We start from the raw sequence: 24,628 nt of genomic DNA, 5'->3' as shown, positions 1-24,628 counted from the left end.
TATATCTTGAAGAGGGAGGCGGTGCGTTCCTCCGAAACGTCGGTTTACACAATATCTACACGGCGCCGATCCCAGAAGAAGGCATTCTTCATAGTCACCGCCGTGAAAACCTCTTACCAAGCTAATAGTTGCTCAGCAAATAGAGAAATGTCACACCTCTTTAAGATCCATTTTCATATTATCCTCCCATCTACGTCTATTGAGATTTTCCTACTAGAACTGGTACAAGCTTGTCACCTGCTTCATGCTAATTTCTTGCTTGGCTCGTTTTTGACCCTGAAGATGGATGCGACATGCTCCTCCGAAACGTTGGATAACTTTCAACGGATTATATATGAGTTATCCCACAGGTTGATTGGACCCGTTACCTCCGTTAATAATGATACTGTCTCCTGACATGACACCGTGTAGTCTGGTAGAACGTTACGAACGTTCCGGTGGAACCTGCTGCCTCCGTCTTCAAGGAAGAAAAAAATATGTCGCTCTCACGGTGGCTGTATTGGCGTCGATTCTTTTCTTGCGCATTTTGGATGTGGGTCGTGTTGAGGACGTTTCGGAGGTACATACTGCTTCGATTTTCAGGACTGAAATATACAGGGGTAAGTTGGTGTTGCTTGGGGTGAGACATCCACCCCGGCAGCTTCAGCCTTGTACTGCTACTTACAATGGGCCAGGAAGTTTCTCCACACTGCAACTACAAGCGACATTAGTCACTACAAGAGAACTGAAATTCCTACACACGAGAATCGGCTTCAAACGAAAGTTGTCAATTGAGCCTTTACCGTGAATTCCTGCAACCCGGAGTGTCTTGTGGAAATGTGCGCTACATGAGGCCCGCCACGCTATTTTCTTTGGGTGGGGGCACAAACCCTGCCTATAGGTTTCGGCCCTTTTATACTATATTCACCGATCACCCTACAGTACACACAATCTTTTTTATGTAGTAACATTTGTTATACAAGTATTTCCCTCGTTTTGATGTGGATCTTTTATCTAAACTCCAGGAGTGGGTAGTGGGGGGCGGAGAAAACATGCCTGCCTGCAACCTCCACCTCTGCCGAATATATATATATATATACACACACACACACACACACCCGGGGCAGATTTAACCCCACTGCTACGGACTTCACCTTTCGAACCATGAAGTCCATCTACAGAATATTCGAAATTTAAATTTCTACGTCACAGAAAGAACACTACGTCTCCATTCCAAAGACTACCGGTTAATGTCGTGTAAGAAAAATTTGTTGTAAGGTCCGAAAGCAACAGCTGTTCTCTTCCCGGGGGAAGAATACGGACTAGGGGATAACAGCAACACGAGTATGAAGAAGCAGAATCTACAGTCTTCCTCAAAACTAACGACAGAACAGGTCAAAGAGGGTGAATTCGTTTGGCTTAGGACAGGAACCTGTGCTAAGTTCTTGTGAACACGTGACGTAACTGGGGGCTCCGTAAGAGGCCACAAACTTCCTGTTCACCTCCTGAAGGTCTCGGTTTGTATACATGCGCGTGTATCGGGTCCTTCATAAATGCCAGGAAACAAGAGGCTCATTACCTGCCTGCTCCATCAGAATTGAGATGAACGCCAATCTGGCCAGCCCTGGCTTATTCATTTGACAATTAACATACTCGTTGCGTGAAGGCGGCTAATTGGAACTGGCACTGCGATTCTGGGCTGGCGTGTTCATCAATCAAAATAAACATCGTCTCCTATCGGATCTCCACTGGACTAATTCTAAATGGCAATCTTGTTAACTTCAAGTGACATGTTATCTTTTTAAAGCAGAGCGGTAACTATACGCACCACATGCTTTAATGCATTTCGCAAACAGGGTACCAGATTTCAAGAAAGGCACCGACAGAAAGACAGGCCACACGAAAAAGTTAAGGGCAACGCGAATGTGCTCCTATGTCCCGACATAGAGAGACTGCAGGCCAAAATGAGTATGGACAGACCATCACAGCAACTGGCTGTAGGGGCCTAATGCTCACGTACGGTTGTGCCAACACACAATTCTTTATTTCGTGGGTTTGACTGAGAATGAGTCCACTTGAACGTCGGCCACTATTGACCTACTGTCCCAGATAGATGAGTGTGGAGCAGTTGACGGAATGAGAGAATTGGCAGGGGAAACCGAAGTACTCGCAGAAAACCAGCCCCAGTGTCACTCTGTCCACCACACATCCTACATGGACACAGAATTGAACCCGGCCTGCCGACTAACCGCCTGAGCTATGGCACGCCCTGTTTCCCCGAAACACTTTCAACTGACTGGTCTTTAATGCGAAAGCAGTGTTTTCTGTGAGGTAGGAACTGAAACTGCATATTTTATTTAGATAAATCTCTATCTCGCTCTTCCCCTTGTGTGTGTGTGTGTGTGTGTGTGTAGGAGAGGGCCAGTGAGTGAGTGAGTGCCCGCTCAAGTCACCCCAAGTGCAAGGAGAGTGACAAGCAGCAGCCACGCCCCGTCCTCTCGCCGAAGAGGATGCCGCCCCATATCTAAATGGATCCCGACAGATCAATCGATTGGTGTTTGTAATGGAGATATAATGTTGGTACGACTAGGTGTGTACATATTATTTTGATGAGTCAACCGAATGATCTCTGCAATTGATACGAGGTGTTTTCTGTGACAGACACCGAATTTTAATGTATTTTTACACGTACTTCCCGTCCACCGACTGTACTATGTAGCGGAGATAGTGTTCTCTGTGAGGTAGAAACTGAATTTTAATATACTTATTATGTCAGCAAACAGGCCACGAATGGAAGTAAAACGCATTACTAGGTACCAGACCAGGCCAGCTTATGCATAGTCTAGGTAGCAGACACGCATATGCATGTTGTGAGGCTGGTTTCAGTACTCAAAATGATGACAGTTCTTGAGAAGTATCACACCTAAGAGTGGAGTTGTTGGATTATATTTTTTTTTTTTGCGGGCAAAAGGATTCGATGCAAAGTATATCCATAAAGAAATGTTTGTTTACGGTGAGACAATTTGGTCGAGAAATTCTCTCAAGGATTTTTTAATGTTAGTGGGGTGGGACTAAGTCCCTTGTACTGCGACCGCTTCTGGCCTATTGTACCAGCCACAGATGATAGGTGAGGGTGATTGTGGAGCAATTGGTGGAATGAAGATTGACAGGGGAAACCGAAAGTACTCGGGGAAAGCCTGCCCCAGCGCCATTTTGTCCGCCACAAATCCCACTTGACCAGACCCGGGATCGAACCCGGGACGCCGCGGTGGGAAGCCATCGACTAAACGCTTGAGCTATGGCGCGGGTCCCTCTCAAGGACGTCCGAAAGCCGCAGGTGATGTCCGACCGGTGAGGAAGTGGCTGAGGCAACAGCCAAAAGACTTCTGTGCTGCGGTTTCTACGCACTGGCAAAGCGACGGGACAAGTGTATCGGTGTTGGTGAGGATATGTCGAGAAATAAATGTTTTTCCGAGTTCGAGTATCGCATGTTTTATGTTTTACTTCCATTTGGGATCTCTCTATTGAGTCTCTCTCACATTATGACGGACCTCACTCGACATGTCCTTGCAATTATGAGACGAAATTCTGTTTTCTGTGAGGTACGAAATAAATTTTAATAGATTACTTACACGAATCTTTGATCTGAAGAACTAAAGTGGCTGCATAATTTTACTTTTTAGCAATAACTTCTAAAACTTACACACACACGTCAACAACCGAAGGATAAATAAATGGACAGCGTACCTAATTAGGACATGGCGGATACACTAAGGAACAGAAGATGCAATTTATAGCAAAAGATAGCAATCGGGAATAACAAGTGTAACTCCTTGTTGTGCTTCATTCCTCGCAATAGCTCTTATCCAAGCATTACTGAAACTTCAGTGCAAAAGTGGCGGAAGAAGTAGGCTACATCCAGCGATGGACGGGCTTGCTATGAAACCCGGACAGCAACAGGAGACACACATCTGACTGTCTACGAAGGAGAAAAGTTCCAGTGGTCGTGAGGAATACGTACAAAACATTGGGGATGAAACTCATCTAATTCCGGTGTACTTAAAAAATGATTTTCCTACGCTCTTGAGTCATGACAGCGCAAATCTAACCATACTGCCCTAATACAGGGGTCGGGATAGCTCAGTCGGTACTGTGACGGGCTATGGGCCTGGACGATCGGGGTTCGATTCCCGGCATGGCAAGATTCTCTCTTTCTTCTCCAAACCGCCCAGACCAACTCTGGAGCCCACCTAAGCTCCTAACCAATGGGTACCAAGCGCGATTTCCCCTGTGGTAAAGCGGTAGGAGCCTGAAGCTGATCATTCACTTCCATCTAGTGCAGAGGTCAAGAACGGTGGAGCTATACCTCCACTCCCCCAGATATCTTCATGGCACAGTGCTTAATTAATTAAGCACAGGGACAAGCAACTTAACTTTACCTTACCTACTTTACTGCATAAGGAAACATGGGATCGAGTGAATCATAAAGTGTGGGCAGCAAATGTTGCACTTCAGTTGATATGGCTAAGGTTGGTACATATTTTTGTTTGTTTTAATTTACGTGCGTGGCTGCATTCAACACGCTAATTTTACCAAGCACACAGAGTAATCGCTTGGGAGCTCAGGCTCTGAAGTAAGATTCTGGACTTGTTAGATCGGGTGCTATTTTCAAAGGTTGCAGGACGACGAAAGCAAACACGAGTGGCTGCCAAGCCAGTATTCAATTCATGAACTGCAGCGTTCGTTGGTCCTGAGCGATGTATTTTTGCATGTCATGCAGACTGCCGTCACACCGGGGGCAGAGAGCCGCTATTTTGAAGATGACGCGGAAGCTACTGTGGACACTCAACAGCGTCCAGGAGGCCGAGGGGCTAGATGATTCCACCTCCAGCTAAAAAGAAATGCCGCCAGTTCTGAAATGCAACGTAATTTGCGACTGAGAGTAACCGACGGGAGGGGACATGTGCATCACACTGCAAACGGAGTGGGTGGCAGGACTCCACTGGCAATATGCCCGATGTTGCGTTTCAGTTGTGATGAAGAATTAGACTGCAGAATGTACAGGTTGTCGAACAATGATCTTGAAAGATGCGTTAAGTGTTGGTGGCGGAAACTGGCTTCAAATGTATTTCTTCATACAAGAGAAATCACCGCCCAAACTGTGCTAACAATGGGCAAACAGACCTTCACAGAATACGTACAGTGCCCAACAGTAGGACAGTAAATAATGCATTGGAAAGGACGTGGTAGGAAAAGGGCACGGCCTATTTTGACGTGCGTGGCGCTGAATCAGTAAATAGGTCACAAATGGACGCGAAAAGCTGCAATGGACGTAACAGGTTTCCTATGTGTATCACTAGGTAGTAGACACGCATGCGCATGTTCAGATGCTGGTTTCAGTAGTCGAAATGGCGACCATGCTTGAGGAGTGTACTACCTAAGAGCAGAGTTCTGTTGTGCGTTTTTTGTGGGCACAATGACTCACTGCAAAGGATATTCATAAAGAAATGTTTACTGTGGGAAGTGTTTATCACGGAAAGCGGTTCAAACTCGCTGCCAAACGTTTCGCTGATGACGAAGAGATCGAAACGGAGGTGCGGAAGTGGCTGAGACAACAGCCAAAAGACTTCTATGCTGTGGTAAAGCGATGGGACAGGTGTATCACTGTTGGTGGAGAATATGTCCAGAAATACATTTTTTTTCCCCCAGGTTCGAATATCACGTTTTACGTTTCATATCTATTTGTGACCTACTTACTGACTCTCCCTCGTACTATACCAGAGTTCCTAAGACTGAGAAATCTGTCAGGATTGGCGTCGTCCCAGCAGAGATTCGAACCGATACCTCCGGAATACAAGTCAGAACCGGCACGCCACTGGAGGTTAACAGAAGTTTTAACCATATATATACACACCAATTTCTATAATATTAAAAAGCAGCATTTTGTCCACGCAGTGTATTTTTGTTTCGTGTGATTCTCACAATAAACAGCGACTGTTTCCCTAAATATAATTAAGTAATTAAAATTCTTTGTAATGTAGACGCTGTGTGTTTGTAGTGAAGTAGGAATCCATTTTAAGTGGTCGCATTTTGCTGAGTTCCAGACTTCAAAGAGTTACAGTGGAGACTACAAATACGTCTCCAAACAGAAGAGATTTACCCGTCTTTGACGGAAGAACAGAGCTAATTCTGACGAAGACATCTGCACACCGCCTCCGTTTCACATCACGAGTCAATTAACCGCACTCCAGCAAACTTTTCCCAGGACCGCGTTTAAAAGGCAGCAACATTTCTGTGGCCACATTTACCGTTTTGCTCAGGCGGTTTGTTGCCGGCTTCACGCAGCAGCTGTCAGGGTTCGACCCCAGGTCAGGTCGTGGACAATATGGTATTGGCGCAGGTTAGGTTAGTACTTCGATTTCCCCTGCCAATTCTCATTCCACCCACTCCTCTACACTCACTCATCGTCATCTATCTTCCGGGGTTGGAAAAATAGACCAAGCAGTGGCCGACATACGAAGTGGACTAAGCCCCACCCCACCCCAAGAACCTAACGGTTTTACATTCAGCACAAAGCATGCAAACAAAACTCTGTTTCCATGAACCAGTTTGGTTCCCGGCAAGGGCACGTACGTGCCGCCCATCTCCTCAGTTCTGATCACCTAAAACCTGTGTCAAGCTGTGCAAATCGCGAACTTCCGGACGTCTTGGGACATTCAGGACAGAAAGTTCTTTTAGATCCTCTTAACTTTTCGTGTCCGTATGTATGTTCATTTTTTAAATTTTTTATTTTTCCAAAAAAATCGAGTGACGAGGTCCCCCGCGGCGCACATGGTAAGGGAAATAAAAATGTTGTCCGTCTTCTTAATTAATTACGCACGACTCCATGAAGACGTATGGGGGAGTGTGCATACGGGTTCACTTGGCACTAGATAGTGAGAGGTCATATTCAAGCGCCGGCCGCTTTACCCCTGGGGTAAGCGCCCCAGTGTCCATTAGATATGAAGCTGGGTTCGCCCCAGAGCCGGTCTAGACCCTGTGGAGTACCGGAAATCGAAGCCACGTGCCCATGCTAGGTGAGTCGAAACTCTTACGCTGCGCAAGCGCTCAACAAAGCGTCCCTAGGATACAGTAGCTCAATAAGATGTTCGCTCTGTGGACAGTTCCCGCCAAGTTCGGAATGGGGCGATGCCCGGGTGCCGTAACAGACTGCTACAGCACCTGTCTCGACTCTCTGAAGCATGAACTTCATCCGAATAAGTTCCCACCTCACACGATGCGCACTGCACTGACCTGGTTAGTTCCGGCCTCGGTTCGATCTCAGATCAGACCATGTAGGATTTGTGGCGGACAAAGTGGCGCTGGGGAAATTTTCTCCGAGTCCTTCGGTTTACCCTGCCAATTCTCATTCCACCGACTGCTCCAAGCTTATCATCTAACATCCGGGGCTGGTACAATAGGGCAGTTACTGGGCGACGTACCAAGGACTCAGCCTCACCCCATCCCCAAGAAAGCAAAAAAAAAAAAAAAAGTCTATAACAGGACAGACACATGTCGTTCAAGGACTCCCGTCTTCCAGGGTTTCGTAAATTTGATCACAAGCATTTTGGAAGGACCCTCTAGACAAAGGTTAGCCACGTTAACACCCAGGCGCAGAGGGGATTCGAACCCACGAACCCAGTGTTGGAGCTGCACCGTGATGGGCTAATATCGACATTACCAAACACATCTGGGACCCGGGGACAGCTCAGTTGCAATAGTGTCGGGCTGGACGGAAGAGTCGGGGGGGTGGGGTGGAACAGGGCTGGGCCCGCAGATTTCTCTTCTCTCTGGGAGTCACTCTCTCCTTCCCAGGGACAAAGGCAGCCGGAGCGTAAAACTGACTTCCATCTAGTGCTTAGGTTAATAATATGTGGAGCTGTTACCTCCATTCCCCACAAGCCTTCAAGGCATGGGTACACCAACACAACACAAAGGGGGGGGGGTCATGCGCAGTGGAGCCACGATCCGCTTCTCAACATGGAGTCAGTGCGCACANATTATCACAGTGATGTTGCCCAGCCTACCCGGAACACTATGCCTGCAACTGTGATCGAACTATGCCTTCTCAGAAACAGGAATGCAGCGCTGTGTTCGCATCTGTAGGCATGTCGCTTCTAATCGACGTTTCGGGTTGCAAGCCAATGTCACCACCGGACTGCAGCAGTCTTTCGCGGGAAATAACTGAACTCTTTCACAAACACACGGTTCATTTAAATACTGTTCAATAATTGCGTTTATACCTCTCAGAAAACAAACTGAGTCTACATTACAAGTGCCAGCCAGTTAACCGGGCGTAAAAGAGCGAATCGCAATTTACTGCAAGAAGCACATCACATTCTGTGGGTAAAATGTCGAAGCAGACGGTACATGTGGGAAGCGAAACTTCCAGTGTTTGCTGTACTCAAGAACTAAATGGGCATTCGTTACGGGGGCGGAAGTTCAAGGAACCGCAAGTTATGCTGACGGCAAGCCAAAGCGCCGCAGCTCAACAGTACAGAAGTGATCCAAGTTCATTTGACAAATCTTCTTAAGTCACACAGGCTGCATGACTGAAGAATTGGGGTTCGCTTCTAGGCAGACTCAAGTGATTCTTCTCTACAGCGTCCAGACCCGCCCTGAAGACCACCCAACCTCCTGCCCCTTAAATGCCGGTCGGGGAGGGGACGCTGACCACGGACCTCCGTCCAATTCCGAGGTTACGAATGCGTGGAGGTGTACTTCCATCCCCATGCACCTTCACGGCACGGTGCGTAATTAAGCACAGGGACAACGCTGCCTTAATTACACAGCGTGGCTTTCTTCCAAAGTCTGGGAGCCGACGCCTGCTACTGAGAAGCACAAACATGCAGCTACGTAGAGGCAGGCACACGTGCTCACTTAAAATACCATAAGCTAGCGCCATCGTCAACATATCTGTCTACCTGTCACATAGCGCGCAATCCATTCTGTTGCATTGCCCTCCACTGCACATGGGACTGGAAACAAAACCGAAAATTCAACCTGTCCCTAAGCTTCGCCCTTCGGTGTCCGGAGACATACTCAGCACCACAGCAATGCTCACTAGTCTCGGTGTTGCGATCCACGTCAAGTTACGTGAAACCCCGCTGATAAGAGCCACAGATTTTTTTTTCTATTAACTGAGGAGCATAATTTGGAGAATTAGACCGGGGGCAAGCAGAGCAAATTGTCTAATTCTGATTAATTTAAATCGCGAAGGCTACAGGAGAAATTAATTCCCCGATCTTACCCAAACAAGCAAGTTTCCCTGCCCATATAAATTATGTTCAAAACATTAGTCCGCACCTCACCGCTACAAAGCCCAACCGGTTAATGCTGTTAGGGAAACAGTCGCTGTTTACTGTGAGAACCATACGGAACACACAGGTACACTCTGTGGGCAGAATGCAGAGTTTTAGTATGTTCAGTCCGTACCTCACAGGAAACATTACGTCTCCGCTACAAAGCCCAACCGGTTAATGCTGTTTAGGGAAACAGTCGCTGTTTATTGTGAGAGCCATACGGAACACAGATACACTATGGGCAGAATGCAGAGCACTTTAATGCCACAGACCGGCAGGCGATATACGTATACAGCAACCGCTGTATCTGGGGGCATTAGGCAGCACACTGTGAAAACATTTTGAAGAAGAGTACAAGAATGCCTCGACACATCTCAGAAGTAGATGGAGGCGCGTGTTCAACTTCACGCCTAGGCCGCTTTACCCTCAAGGAAAGGAACCCCTCACCGCGGTACCCCCAGACCGGACACCATAGAAAAGGGAACTCCCGGCAGTCCTACACTCACTGAGTTACCCTGGCTCTTCTTGAAAGGCGAATAATTCAGGCTCAGGCAACTGAGAGAGGGTTTACATGACCTTGGTATGGCCAGTGAACAAGCAGCCCAACAGGTGAAGTGATCGTCCATCCTACATCCCGATGCACTGTCGAGTAGGCGTGTGAGTTCCCACAGAGACCAACACCTGGCAGTCGGCGTCATGGCCGTCTATATGTCAGCATTCTCTAGCAATAACACGGTGACTGCGCCTAAGCCCGAAAATAATGCGCCCCCTCGCTCTTCCATTGGAAAAATACGAGCCGAATATCTTCACAAAACTGAATGTGTCGCTTAGTTACGTGGCCTCCGCGCAAGAAGCAAGCTCACGGTTGTTCTGAAGGACCCAAATAAGGCGACTCTGTTCTACGGAGCAGTATCTGAAAAAAGCAAGCAAGCTCGTCTTTACGCCCGCTAATACGGTATTTTTTATTCGATACTTTTCTGTAACTGCCGTTAATGTTCAGCGCTTGTGTGACTGTCTGTCCTTCACGGTCACGTTACATTTGTTCAGATGTTTCGGCCTCACGCATCCATCGTCGGGTATATAGCTACATGATGTAAGACAGGCATGTCCAACGCGTCGATCTCAGAGGCCTATAAGGAAATTATACGTGAAAAGCGTGTAAATTTACGTGTAATGTAATATGATTATATTCGGATTTTGAGGGGAAAATGCGTATTACTCATTCCTATTTGTCTGTACTTTCAACGTATGTTGCTCTTACATCATGTGTCGTGTTATTTTCACCAATATTTTGGTTAAAGCGAGGTACAATAGGAGGGGGTGGCAGATCACTGGCAGTTTGAAGTTGGACATGCCTGATGTAAGATGTTTCTCTGCATTGCAAGAAGCTTAATTAAAATATGTTTGAATTAACATCTTACATAATGTACCTTGGAGCCGGGATAGCGCAGTCGGTATAGAGACTAGCTACGGGCTGGTCGACCGAGGGGTCGGAGTTCGAGTCCCGATAGGGTCAAGAATTTTCTCTTCTCCACGTCGTCTAGACCGGCTCTGGGGTCCACCCAACTTCCTATCTACTGGGTACAGGGGGCCAGGGCGTGAAACTGACCACTCACCTCCAGGTAATGCCGAGGTGAAGAAAATGTGGATCTATACATCCACTCCCCCATACGCCTTCATGGCTTAGTGATTAATTAGCTAAGCACAGGGACAACTTTACCTTTGCCATAATGTACCTGACAGCTGAACAAGCAACTGAACGTACGTCACACTGAAGAACAATCATACAAGCGAAGGAAGCCGTCTTCTGGGTTGTGGCGCCGTGGCTTTCTTCAGTCACCACCGTGAAAATCTCAAACCTTACAATCATACAACCACCGAACATTAACCAAAGTTGTAGGAAACAAATAAGGAATTTTAAATAACACGGCCTAAGCTACGGGCTGGAAGACCGGGGTTCAATTCCCAGCAGAAGAATCGATTCATCTCTTCTTCAGAGTGTACAGACCGTCTATTTCACACATTCGGTGGCCTGTTAACTCTCTGAGTTAGTTTAGAGCCTGTTAGGATGAAACATTCTGAACCCAGCAAACAGTTATCGAATTCAATCTGCTCGCAGCATCAGAGTCGAGTTTCAGCTGACGGCGGCGGGAAGCCAGGGGACCATCAAGGCTATGTTAACAATGAGTCACCTCCACCTCACCACACATCGTCAGTATCACGAAATTGGCTGCAACTGGCGCGGATTTACAGACAGAAATGCGGTACCTTGTCAACATGGCAATGAACCTTCCAATTTCTTCGCTCAGCTAAGGGCTCTGCTACGGGGAGTTTGCTGCAGTCAGCAACCATATCAATATCACAATTCACAAAAGAACGCATACAACTGCCTGTACATTAATCTGTAATTTCTGAAGTATGGCCCACGGGTGGGCTCTTGTGAATACGGTAATGAACCTTCGGGGTTTCCTACGACGAGGGGCTCTTCTTGACCGGTTCGGTGACTACTGAGGTCCTAACAAGGAATCTTCCTTATGGAGCTGTCTGTATAAAAGTAACGGGTAAAGCTACCCCTGTAATAGGCCGTGGAAGCCCATACGGTTGTGATACATCGAGGCTCTAACATTTTCTCTAAACAATCGGCTCACATATGGCGGTGAGGATGTCAGCATTACGCCCCGGCCGCCCTTTACCCCTCAGGAAGATTCCTGGTACAAATTTCTGTTAGAGGCTGTGTCGACCCCAGGGCCACAAAGCAGCTGGAAGGTTAATGCTGTTTATGGAAACAGTCGCTGTTTACTGTAAGAACCATACGGAACACACAGACACACTCTGTGGGCAGAATGCGGAGTTTTGCAATGCTTACTGCAGATTGATATGTTGGTTACGAGTGTGTTTCAGTGGGCAAATAGATCGGACTGCATCATTAAGGAAACCAAATGAATGCAATCAACCGCGTAAATTGGGAGAGACATGCGGATACAATATTCAGACAGACAATCCATTACAAACTGACCCCAATAAAGTCGATAATTGTGTAATTCGCTCAATTAAATGAAAGGCCGGTTACATCACAAACAACCAACAAGCAAAGTAATTTATTTCTGTCACGTACTAACATGCGTGCTACTGCAAACAGATTTGCTAATTCAAATAATGCTATTGTAATTTTCTTCTTTGGCTGAAGGTACAGATGTCGCTGTGCTCAACTCAGCACCACGCCCTGAAAACGGAATGCTGGTATAACTTCATGCATTAACCTCAGCATTAAAGGCTTCAAGCTGTGGCCGCTTTATCCGAAGAGAGAGAACCCCTGATAGCCATCAGATGGGAGACCAGCCTCAGATCCGGTCTAGACTATGCTGTAAAGAGAAAACCCGGAATCGAACCCCAAATTCCCCGGTCGCTCAGTCCGTCACTCAGAATGTCCGGTCTTCGGAACGAGGTTCAAACCATAAACCTCACGAAGGTGAAGCAAGCGTGTTAATGTCTTCACAGCATGCCTGCCTCTAGGCCGCGATGACCCACCCATGCAGATGGCCAATTTTAATATTATCCTTCCTGAAAGTGCTGCTCTCCAAGCAAGTGTTCACTCACAATGCCCCTCAGTCCCCAGCATACTGTACCGCAATACTACCAAACCTGAAGTCTCTATCCTGGGTCCCGTTACCTGGCATTTCGCGATATCCGCCCCCTCGCAGCCGACGGCATACCTAAGCGATGTATCAGTGTTCTTCGGCCCTACAGCAGGACAGCGCCGATGTGGGGCACCTGGAGGTATCTGAGCCCAAGTTGGCGGTAACCCACGTGCCTGGATACATACTAGCTGTCCTTGCTTCATTTCAGTCCCTCCACTCAAATGCTGGAATGTGAAACGGCCACTTCCAAATGCCTCCTAATTTATGATTCATTGCCGATACTGACGGCGTCCGGCATTAAATAACCAAATAAAAACAAGTTCTGACTGAGGGCTAGAGAAAACGGCAAAATGAGAAAGAAGCTTAGTAATTTATACTTCTCGCCAAATATAACGACTATCAAATCACGGATTATGAAACGGGCGGGGCATGTAGCACGAATGGGAATTATTAAAAAAAACTGTAGTCGAAATCCTGATTTGAAGAGAATATCTGAAAGACCTAGGCGCAGATTGGAGGATAATATTAAGACGGATCTTCGGAAAGTGGGAGCCAACTGCGAGTTCTTGCAGACGATTCCAATGAACTTTCCTGGTTACTTCGAGAGGCGACGAATCTCTCAAGAACGACCTCGCTCCTAATATCTGGGTAAGAGTTTTCTGCTCAATCCGGCTTGCACGACAATCGTTTTCGTATAGCAGCAACAGAACCCGTGGCCCTGTAAATGGAAAAGCACTTAGGAGGCTTGTTCAGCCTGTCGCTTCGAATGCATCACGACTCTTTAACGAACGGAATGGGGCAGGGATGGGCAACCTTGGCCAGCGGTGTCAATTCTGGCACGGAATGTGACACTTGCTGGCACCGACAATTACAGGTTTGCCTGCATCAATACCCGGAGCCATCTGACAATCCAGTAGTTCACCAAGTCTTCTGACTCCCGGCTGATCTGTTACAAGTACTCCTTCGGGTCATCGTCTCTGCCTTTACTTCATGCACCCAGCACCCCCTGCCTCTAACACTAAAACTCTGCCTTCTGCCCACAGAGTGTATCTGTGTGTTCCGTATGGCTCTCACAATAAACAGCGACTGTTTCCCTAATCAGCATTAACCGGTTGGGCTTTGTAGCGGAGACGTAATGTTTCCTGTGAGGTACGGACTGAACATACTAAAACTCTGCATTCTGCCCACAGAGTGTATCTGGTGTTCCGTATGGTTCTCACAATAAACAGCGACTGTTTCCCTAATCAGCATTAACCGGTTGGGCTTTGTAGCGGAGACGTAATGTTTCCTGTGAGGTACGGACTGAACATACTAAAACTCTGCATTCTGCCCACAGACTGTGTCTGTGTGTTCCGTATGGTTCTCACAGTAAACAGCGACTGTTTCCCTAATCAGCATTAACCGCATGGGCTTTGCAGCGGAGACGTAATGTTTCCTGTTCGGTACGAACTGGATTCTTATATATTATTTATAATAAATTACAAATTGCACGAGGCGCTACTGCAGTAGCTAGGCCAGGCAGGCTGGCACCGCTTGATATTATTGGTAAGCAACTTTGATGCAAATCTGGCACCAACCAGCGTTACGGGTCGCCATCCCCGCTACAGGGCCCAAACGCCAGATACAGCCCGTAACTGCTGTTAAACTGCCAACTGCAAGGCGACAGCCACGCAATGCTCAAAGGGTCGAACGACATGACCGAACACAAAGCCTGTCCCTACAAGCAACTCAAAGACAGGGTTCCCTGCTGGCACTGGAAACACGCACCGTCAGCTATTTTATGTATAAAACGTCTCTGACGGTGCGTTGTCATCAGTTGGTGACCCGCATACTGCTGTCATCATCTGTTTGAAACATACCATCGGAAAGCCACACCGCCACGCTCGATATCTCTTCCGTACAGTTGCCTACTTAACGTACAACGTGCACTTGCAAATGCTTTAGAATTGGGGTGAGTTATCTCGAGACTTCCCTGCAGACTTGTGTAGAGAAACGTAGAAGTGAGCACTTGGACTAGAAGATGAAAGAGAGTCGCCGCCTTATCCCTGGGGAAGGAACCCAGTGCCCATTACACAAGCCCAGAGCTGGTCTGGACGCGGTGAAGATGAGAAGACTCTGTTCGCGCGGAGAATCAAACCCAACTCATCCAGCACGTGACCTCGGTTCTATGCTCAACTACTCGGCCTCTTTCTTTCAACATTTCTGCTCAAATTATATCCTAAATCCCTACTGTTCAACTCTGGTGCCCACTACATCGAGTAAAGGAGGCTCTTTCCCGGGGCAAAGCAAGACGGATCTAAGGACTAACCTCTATGTGGTGTTGGAGTCTAGAGTAGGATCAGTCTTACCTCCATGTCCCCCATATATCAGCATTAACCGGCTGGGCTTTGTAGCGGAGACGTAATGTGTTTCCTGTGAGGTACGGGCTCGATCTGTATATATTGGGGGCACTTAGATGACCTTCATGCTGCAATGGTTTTAAAATTGCGGTGTCTTATCCCTGTATCATAGTCAGCATATTAATACGTTGTTCATAATGAAATTACAGCAGAGATAATCATTCCTGCCTGAAGCTCTAATGAACGGTTAGCACCGCTAAGATACTGCAACATCACTGCAATGAACACTGATAATACCACGACAGATTAACTATAAAGATTACGGAATGTCAACAAAACGCCATGTGAAAGCAATACCACGCATAATATAAAATCTATGGATTTGAGTCGAAACAGTGTCCTGACAGGGGGTGGGAAATTATTTTGGCTGTGGCTCAAGTAACCTTTACGGGCTACATACACATCTCTCGACGTAGAACTGATGCGCTCGCAAGCCGCTGTATTTCAAGCTGAAAACGTAATTGCATTTATACGGCATATTGCAGCTACTGGGAGAAGGGAATACGCGTAACCGTAAACATAAACGGCAATATGTCACACGATTAAGCCTGTAGTCCTCTGGGATGGGATGCCGTGTACTTTGGTTGAGAGGTACTAACAATTACGAGGAACCTGCCGTCTACAACTTCCCCGAAGACCATAGCCTCAACACCTCACTGTAGGGTCCGTACTATTTTCTAGGATGCGACACCGTGTAGTCTCCCGTAGGTCACTGACGTTTCGGAGGAACGTACTGCCTCATCCTCTAGTCTTAGTGCAATTCAAAAAGCGCCGGCGAGGATGCATTACGTTCCTCCGAAACGTCGGGTAAACTACCGTACTACATGACGTCAAATCCTTGCTACTTACTCATCAACCGTTATGGAAGTAGAATGTTCGTACGGGGCACGTAGCGCAAAGGCTCCAGGCTTGCAGAAAGAGGTAAACAATCTGGAAGCCGTGCGTCTAAAAACAGCGGCTGGATTATGCACTGCGGAGAGTGAAGACGGCCTTGTACTTGTTGCAGCTCAGCTGGAGGGAGTCGGCAAGAGACGGCAGACGCGTTTCAAACAAAACCGCCATTATGGAACGAATAATTATCGTGCTACATCCTGCTGGTACATACAAACACACTCCGAAGCTGGCGTGGAGTGCCAAACGTGGTTACTGGGCATGCGGTGTACCGACGCACCGTGAACCCAACGGAACCTCGGAAATTCGGAATCGCGAGAGGCACATATGTTCGTGAGGGTTTTACAATATATGACGTGACGCTGTGTAGTCCTGTATGTTACCGACGTTTCGGTAAAACTTATACACTACATGGCGTCACATCCCAGACGATAATACTTTTTTTAGGCAAGCCGTGAAAACCTCAAACCTCACACAGTCTATCTCGCTGCCACAGATAACTCCGTCGAAATCCAGAGAAAAAAATCAATTAACTCTGTTAAATTGAGATTGCGGTATTGGCGATGTGACGCCGTGTGCTTTTGTAGATACGCACCAAAGTTTGGAGCGAACATGTGCCTCCAACTTCTTAGTAGAAATGGTTCCTCCGAAACATTATGGCCTATATGCCAAGCCACACGCCGTGACATTCCAGAAAACCGCAACCTTCAAGTTCACCTGCGCAAGAACTGGAATTGAGAGGATTCTCCCTTCGAACTTCAAGCAAATATTTTGGGCATTTCCCATAGTCTCTCGTTTTTCTTCAAAAACATTTCGGAAAACGGGTCTGCTGCCCCCGACAGGGGCACAGGAAGCAGCTCCACCTATTGCGCTCAACGTACCTCATGACGGAAGGAGAACCGGCATTCGAAACATCGTGTTTCTTCAAGTCGAGAGGCTGGAAAGTGTCCAAAGTACGCACCACAACCAACACACCTTCGCCACAAACCTTTAATTTGTGTTATCCGTTATAAAAGTATTATTAACTCCGGACATGAAAATGGAAGTCACGCGCATGCCCGAAACCTACAGCCTGCTTCAATGCAAGTTCTGTCCAGTCCCTTCGTTGGTCCCGTAATACTTCACTTTATCATTATTCGAGGGCAGTCAAACTTCGGGTAGGCAACCTTACAAAACAGAACTTCCTTGTGTGTTTAATCCGGCAACTTTCCCACGACGACGTAGCCATCTACGTCACTATCTGATGACGCAGCCTCAAATTTATTTCAGACACAGCAACGCCTCGGCTACATCCCCTGTGCTTGAGGGCTAGGACACACCAAGGAAACTGGCAATCGCATTTTCCGAGAATTGTCATCAGCCTGAGTTGAACACATGTTACAGAATCTGCACTGCTCCATTCAATAACATGTGTTCAGCTCTGGCTCATAACAATTCTCGGAAGTTGCGGTGTGCCCTCCGCCTAGCTCATGACGCCTTCACGAACATAACCTCAAAACTTATCATCGTATCAATGTCATTCATACATTACGCGCAAGGACGTTGACTGAAGTTTACTGGGTTGTGACACCACGCAGCCTGGTACATATTTAACTACACGGCGCTGCACTCCAGAAGTCAATCTTCACAATCAATGTCGTGAGAATGTTGGCGAAATTTGATCCATCTCCGTTTCAAATCTCGCAAACCTAGCTCCAACGCTTCATTTGCCACGGCCACCTAACATAGTGAGAGAGGAAAAACCCGTCGCCTGTAGTCCACAAGCGAACTATACCGACTGAGCGACCGCCGCTTGTCGGAGAACTTAGTGCCAACTTTTGAGGATAGAGGGCCTCGCGTGGTCAGCGCAACGGATCCCCACTGCCGTTAATCTCGGTTTTCTAGACCGGAGCCGCCATTTCCTTAGAATAGCTCCTGTTATCCTCACGAGGCTGAGTGGACCCCGTTCCAGACACACTACTTCTTAGATAATCTGGTAGCGCCGGGAATCGAACACGGATCTCTGGATCTGTAGCCAGGAACTCTGGCCACTAGACCGAAACCTAATGAAAATGTGCGCATTGCAGCCATGTTAATAAAACAATAAGAAAAAGTCATTACGAAGCCTTAGCTTTTTTAGGGCCCCAGTGACATATGTCCTCATTTTCAAATTGTCTTTACTTTGACGGAAGGCCTCCTTAAATGTTACCGTAATATTCTTTGTAACTTCGACTGCCGGTCCTGCCTCCCTTGAAAGCTCACTGCCACGAATAAATGGAGTTACTTTACGATGCGGTCAGTAGCTACATTACATGGCGTCGAAAGGTAAGATAATAAATAAATTGGAAAAGATTTGGCCTAATCGTGCTGTTATCCTTGTAGATGTCTGGAGGCACACCAAAGAAAACCTCAGTCTGGATGGTTTGGGTCCCGTTTGAGAATCGAACCAAATATCCATCGAATAAGAGTTCCCCGCGTCGCGGCTACGTCGGCCCGCTGGGAAATAAATTATTCAGGTCTGCAAATTAAAACCATGTGGCGGGCAGTCACGCGTGACAACCGCGGATGTGCGAAGTCGCGAGAACGGCCAGCAGCTGACAGAACAAGTTGCACAGACCACGAAGGACCTTGAAGATGCGGCACAGAAATTCAACGTCTGACCACACACACTGGTTCGTTGGTTACATTACCGACGGCGGTTTCTCACGCCAAAACAAATTTGTCTGCTCTTGGCCTCAATCAGCGATCCATCGATTCAGACCAACAGAATACAAACAGTGTAAATCAAACCATTAGAAACAACGGAAAATTGTATAGATAGATCACAAATCACAACTCCCCTAAAATCCAACATAAACACCTCCTCTACGATGTTTGGTGTTTAGTAAAAAGCGAAAGTTGTTTATAAAATGATTGAACTTTCCATGACTTGAGTGCGGTAATAGGTGTGCTAATATGGTATTACAATTTCATTTCATTTTATATAGTGGATAACTCTTTATGTACAAAGTTAGATAATTTGAATTGTTTTATCTGTTTATTAATTCAAAATATTATCTATATTTATAATTTTTTAAACTGTTACCTTGTAATATTTATATTTGCTTGTTAATCTTATATTTAATTTTGACAAAATCTTTTTATGCCTGCATGTTCTTTGACTTCCTCTATATCCAACGGTTGTACCAGCCTGGATTAAGAGAAATGAAATAAATGAATGAATAGATGTGCTTAGCTACTGACCTCGGCAGTAGTCAGAGGTACTCGTACTCGTCAGAGGCTTCGTACTCCGGGCACTTCACCCCACGGTACCCCCTGTACATGAGGCTAGGGGGCCCTAGTGCCGGTCTGGACGACATGGGCAAGAGGAATTCTTGACCCTAACGAGACTCGAACTCCTCAGTTGTCCAGCCCGTAGTCAGTCGCTATACCGACTGAGCTATCCCGGCTCCTAAGGTAAAGTTAACAGGCCGTGGAGACGTCGAGGCTCCCACATTTTCTAGACAGTCGGCTCACAGACTACGGTGAGTTGTCAGCCTCGCGCGCCGGCCGCCCTTACCCTAAGGATGATTCATGATATTCATTTTTGTTTGAGGCTGAAGCAACCCCAGGGCCACAGTTGCAGCTGAAGAATTCGTTCAACTGAAAAAATTCAATGATATCGGGAAGCGAAACAGCGACCTTCAGGTTTGTTATCACAGTGCCTCAGGCCTGTTTATGCGAACTTCGCAAATATCGCATCGTAACAGACAGGAATAGAAGTAGACGGGCTTCCGAGCACACTCCCATGGTATTTGGCTGGGGGGACTGCAGGAATGCCAGTACCTGTCAAACATCCCGCTAAGCCAACTGATGTGCTAAGTCAACTATGAAGGTAAAGGTAAACAGTAAATTTATCTCTCGGCTTAATTATTTAAGCACCACGCCATGAAGACGCAAGGGGGGCCTGGAGGTATAGCTCCATCAGTCTTAATGTCTGCACTAAACAAAGGCATGTCAACTTCACAACCAGATTCTAAATATCAATCTTTTTACATATTTTAATCTTAACATTGTTGTGCGTCTGGCAGATGTCGTGTGGGCGAATTGCCATGAGGCTCAAGCATGCAACCATAGTAACGCAAACTTCTTCCACCCTCGATAACTTCAGTTTTCCAAACATGACGTTGAACAGACAGTAATTAAGTTGCACTAATCCTTCCCCAACAAATTCGTTTTAACTCCTCATCCACCAAAATTTGTACTGATCTGATAATTTCCTATGTCTGGGTATTGTTCTACCTCAGCCAGTAACTGCATGAAAGTCTGAATCTTATGCCAATGTTGTTTCCTTGGATTCTAATAATATCTTGATGCAGTGGCTACCTTTATGCTAACTTACAGCATACATCATACTCAAAGCATGTCCTGAACAATGCCTCAAACAGTCAAATCCTGTTCATCTCTTCCACAGGTCACACTGACAAAAAAAGTATGAAGACTTCCAGAGATTAACTTTCAAAGCACTGCCACATGCAAGAACAATGCACTAAAAACAAATTCCAGTCTTCTTCCTTCCAACTTCCATTTTGGCTCCAGGTCTTTCTCAAAAATGTTGCGGAGGTTTACCACCCCAAAATACGTTAATGACAGGAAACAATGTATACCATTCAGCCATATTTCTACATCAGACGTCATGTCCACTGGGCTTCAAATACAGGAAACAGACAAGCACTGGCAGGGTTGAATGGTGCAGAACACAGGAAGTACAGCATCAAGCATTAAGACAATTTAATAATTAACTGGAAAGCATGTGGCAGTAAGAAGTGATACGCTGATATTCACAGACGGCAGGTACATGTCCGTCACACAGCAAGGATGGGTGGATACAAGGGACACAGGCAGGTACATGTCCCTGTCACACAGCAAGGATGGGTGGGTACAACGGACACAGGCAGGTACATGTCCCTGTCACACAGCAAGGATGGGTGGGTACAAGGGACACAGGCAGGTACTGTCCCTGTCACACAGCAAGGATGGGTGGGTACAAGGGATACAGGCAGGTACATGTCCCTGTCACACAGCAAGGATGGGTGGGTACAAGGGACACAAGCAGGTGCATTTCAGTCATCCTGCTGACCAGGATGTACAATACAACACACAGAAAACATCTAAATACCAGAAACAATAACACAAATTTCAAGTACAAGTTACACTACGACAGACAATAGGAAACTGTACATACACACATAGACATGTTCTTCACATGATAGTTACATACAAGGCATATAAAACTACAATTACATGTACACATAAAGAAGTACAAAGAATTTACAGTTATACAACTGACTGCAGTCTGATAACAATGTTTTGGCAATGTACATTCATAACAGGGGGTTCTTAAGGAAAAATTCACGTAAGACACTAATTATAGGAGAGAAGGAAATTAAAGAAGAGAGTTTAAGGATAAATATATTTTAAAATAAATTAAATAACAACATATTATGAACATGTTTAGGAATGCACACACACATAATCACAAAGATTGTTGTGAACGCGCACCTAAACTGAAGATGCCTAATGAGAGGCCAAGGTGAGCCCATAAAAATGGAAATGACACATGAATAACAAAACTGAGTTAAACAATGGGGCTCCCTTATTCCACCACAAAGTGTCTTGCTTTCATGAACAATCTTTAAATGTCACTATTACAGATTAGTCTGCTACCAAGTACAAATAAGACAGTTCTGTTGGGTGTAAATTTTAATGTGGAAACAACTTTACAATATGGTGACCACACACACACACACTCTCTGAATTTGAGGTTTGTATAGTTATTAGATCCCACATGGACCATCACAGCTGACCCAGCTATACACTGAAGGTTAAAGTTATCTCTGTAACAGGCCATGGAGCCCATGTGGTTGTGGGACATTGAGGCTCCCACATTTTCTAGACAATCGGCTCACAGATGGTGGTAAGGTTGTCAGCCTTATGCGTCGGCCGGCCACCATTTACCCCATGAAGATCCCTGGTACTAGTTTCTGTTAGAGGCTGATTTGACACAAGGTCCACAGTGCTGCTGGAAGGATTATGCCAATTGGAAAACCACTGACCTCATCGGGAATTGAACCTGTAACCTCCCAGCTTGTAGCAGTCCCTCAACCAACTACAATACTGCGTGCCCCCCAACCATACTAGTTCATAACTACATCTGTTTTATTTTAGGTTTCCATCCTTAATGTAAACCAATCTAAATTACCAAACAGTACTGGTCACCATACGGCTAACCATCATCACTGCTTGTCAGCCATTGGGCCATGTGTTTCATGCCAATTCTTCAGTGGTCTTCCTACAGTCCCCTTCCCTTAGGCTTCCATGCTACTATCTGTTGCCCATCTTCTCACACAGTCTTTCCAATCTGTTCAGTACTTTTCTGAAAATTTGATTTGATACACCTTTAATTTGTTTCAGAGGTAACAATTCAGTTAATGTGTGTTGTCTGAATCTGAATTTATTTATGTTCCACAGATCCAAGTACAGGTTGACACCATAGTATATGGAACAAGTCAAGTACAGATACATAATACCTGTACAATAATACATAGTTTTGCTTGAAGAGTTAATAAGATTATAATACAATATTAATATTGCCATACTAACTGAATACATGCAGCACTGCAAATAAGCAAAATGATACAGGAACATGCTTGAGAATACAGTTCAGCTTAGAACNCTCAAATCTTACATAGTTACTGTTTGTTTACACTGAAATATTAATCTATGGAGTGGAAAGAGAAAGTAACATCTCAAAGCTGTTTTAAATTGCTTAATATTACCGGTTGCTTTTCTGAAACTTTGAAGGAGGCTGAAGGAGTGAACTCCTTTTTGATACAGAGATAGATTTGCTGAATGTTGGTGGAAGTTGTTTCTCTGCCTTATGTTACGGATGTCAGAATTTGGATTCTATATGTTCTGTTGTCCACCACAAATAACATGAGTGACAGTATGTACTGCGAGTGAAACGGTAATATTTTTAAATAAATAAGTAATACATATATTAATTTTGAGTATATATTAATCTACATTTACTGGAAAAATGAAATAGACAATAACACAAACGTTAACATTTGTGTAGTCTTCTAATTGTAATAAACAAACAGGTTAGGGTTTCCTTAACGTATTTAAACCCGATTGGAGGGATTAATTCTGAATGCAAAGATTTCTACTTCCTAAACTACATAATCCAATTGTACTTACCTCGTGTCAATTTTTAACCTAATATATAAACTACAATGCAATCGCATTTTATGTGCAGATGTGTTCCTGACGACCCCGCATAATTCAAGGCAAGTTTCCTCATTGGAATAAATGTTATGCAATGAGGATTTTGGGAATTTGCATTATTTCAAACTGCGCATAAAGTGAGTCTTTTATTGATATTTTTATATCACACTATTTCAAACCCGCATAAAGCGCCACCGCACTGTACACGGGTGTTAAACTGTTATTAGTATGAATAAACAACCTGTTGCCGGGTAAAACATGTTTTTAGACATTTCTTGTGTCCCCCATTTCCGACACAATCCTATAAAAGCACGGCAACGATAACAGTTTTCAAAAGTTCAATCAATGCAATAACTATTTACAAAAAAATATATATTATACAGGCAACTTTCATTCGCGCACGCACACACACACACACACGATATTAAGAATATAAATTACACTTACATATATGAGGCCGGAGTAATATCGATCTTTCAGGTTATGGAGCACTGATGCCTCGTTAAGGCAAGTCAATTCGGCCATATCTTCCACTTTGTCGAATTTGGGCGGATTCATTTTCTGGATGTCATCTTTGGCAACTAGTTGCCGTTTGCCGGTCTCTACAACCTCAACCTCCACTTCGTCGCCACGTTCGCCTTTGATCCCGGCCGCCACAAAGCCATGAGATTCGTGGGGAACCCACACTAACCTTTTCTGCGTCCATTCCGCTTGGGTGGCAGGATCATTGAACATATTTCTGTCAACAGAGAGGTATTTCAACTCCGGATCAGACCGGTCAACTTTCGGGTCACTATCCGCCATATTGAAGACTACAGGGGCCTGACGAGTGGAGATTAATGTTTCTAGCTGGCACCACACTGATTGTACACTCGCCGAACAAATTAAAACCCTTTCACAACCTCCGTAACGTTACTGAAACTCTGAAGGATAATCAATCGCAGGAAACACACAAGTCCTTGCTATCTACACAACACAACCAAACTTTTCTTAACACAGTCCATGAGGAGAGAAAGTCGCACTTCTACTTGCTTACGAAATGACAGTTACAGTGCAAATGAATTTGCATTGCCGGCCGACGCCCGCTATGCCCGCTTATGCTCAGATCACGTGACGAAATAAATTTCTACCGCCA

The 24,628-nt window shown here is 45.7% G+C and overlaps 1 protein-coding gene across 3 annotated transcripts in view; it reads right to left on the bottom strand.

The window, feature by feature from the left end:
• Window positions 1-24,589, bottom strand: part of LOC111864857 (myosin heavy chain, non-muscle) — a 102,863-nt gene extending 78,274 nt beyond the window's left edge. For 2 of the 3 annotated variants that reach the window (XM_023852412.2, XM_023852415.2), the window contains exon 1: window positions 23,941-24,588. In XM_023852412.2, coding sequence (XP_023708180.1) covers window positions 23,941-24,297 — 357 coding nt within the window. In that variant the 5' untranslated portion in view covers window positions 24,298-24,588. Of the gene's footprint in view, window positions 1-23,940 lie in introns of all 3 variants that reach the window. The other variant, XM_023852416.2, reaches the window with a different exon arrangement.
• Between the last annotated feature and the right edge of the window lie 39 nt (window positions 24,590-24,628).

This window comes from Cryptotermes secundus, unplaced genomic scaffold (assembly GCF_002891405.2).
Source record: "Cryptotermes secundus unplaced genomic scaffold, Csec_1.0 scaffold1951, whole genome shotgun sequence".
Classification (NCBI taxonomy): Eukaryota; Metazoa; Arthropoda; class Insecta; order Blattodea; family Kalotermitidae; genus Cryptotermes; species Cryptotermes secundus.
The sequence above is the reverse complement of the archived record's forward strand: the minus strand, read 5'-3'. Positions and strand labels throughout refer to the sequence as shown.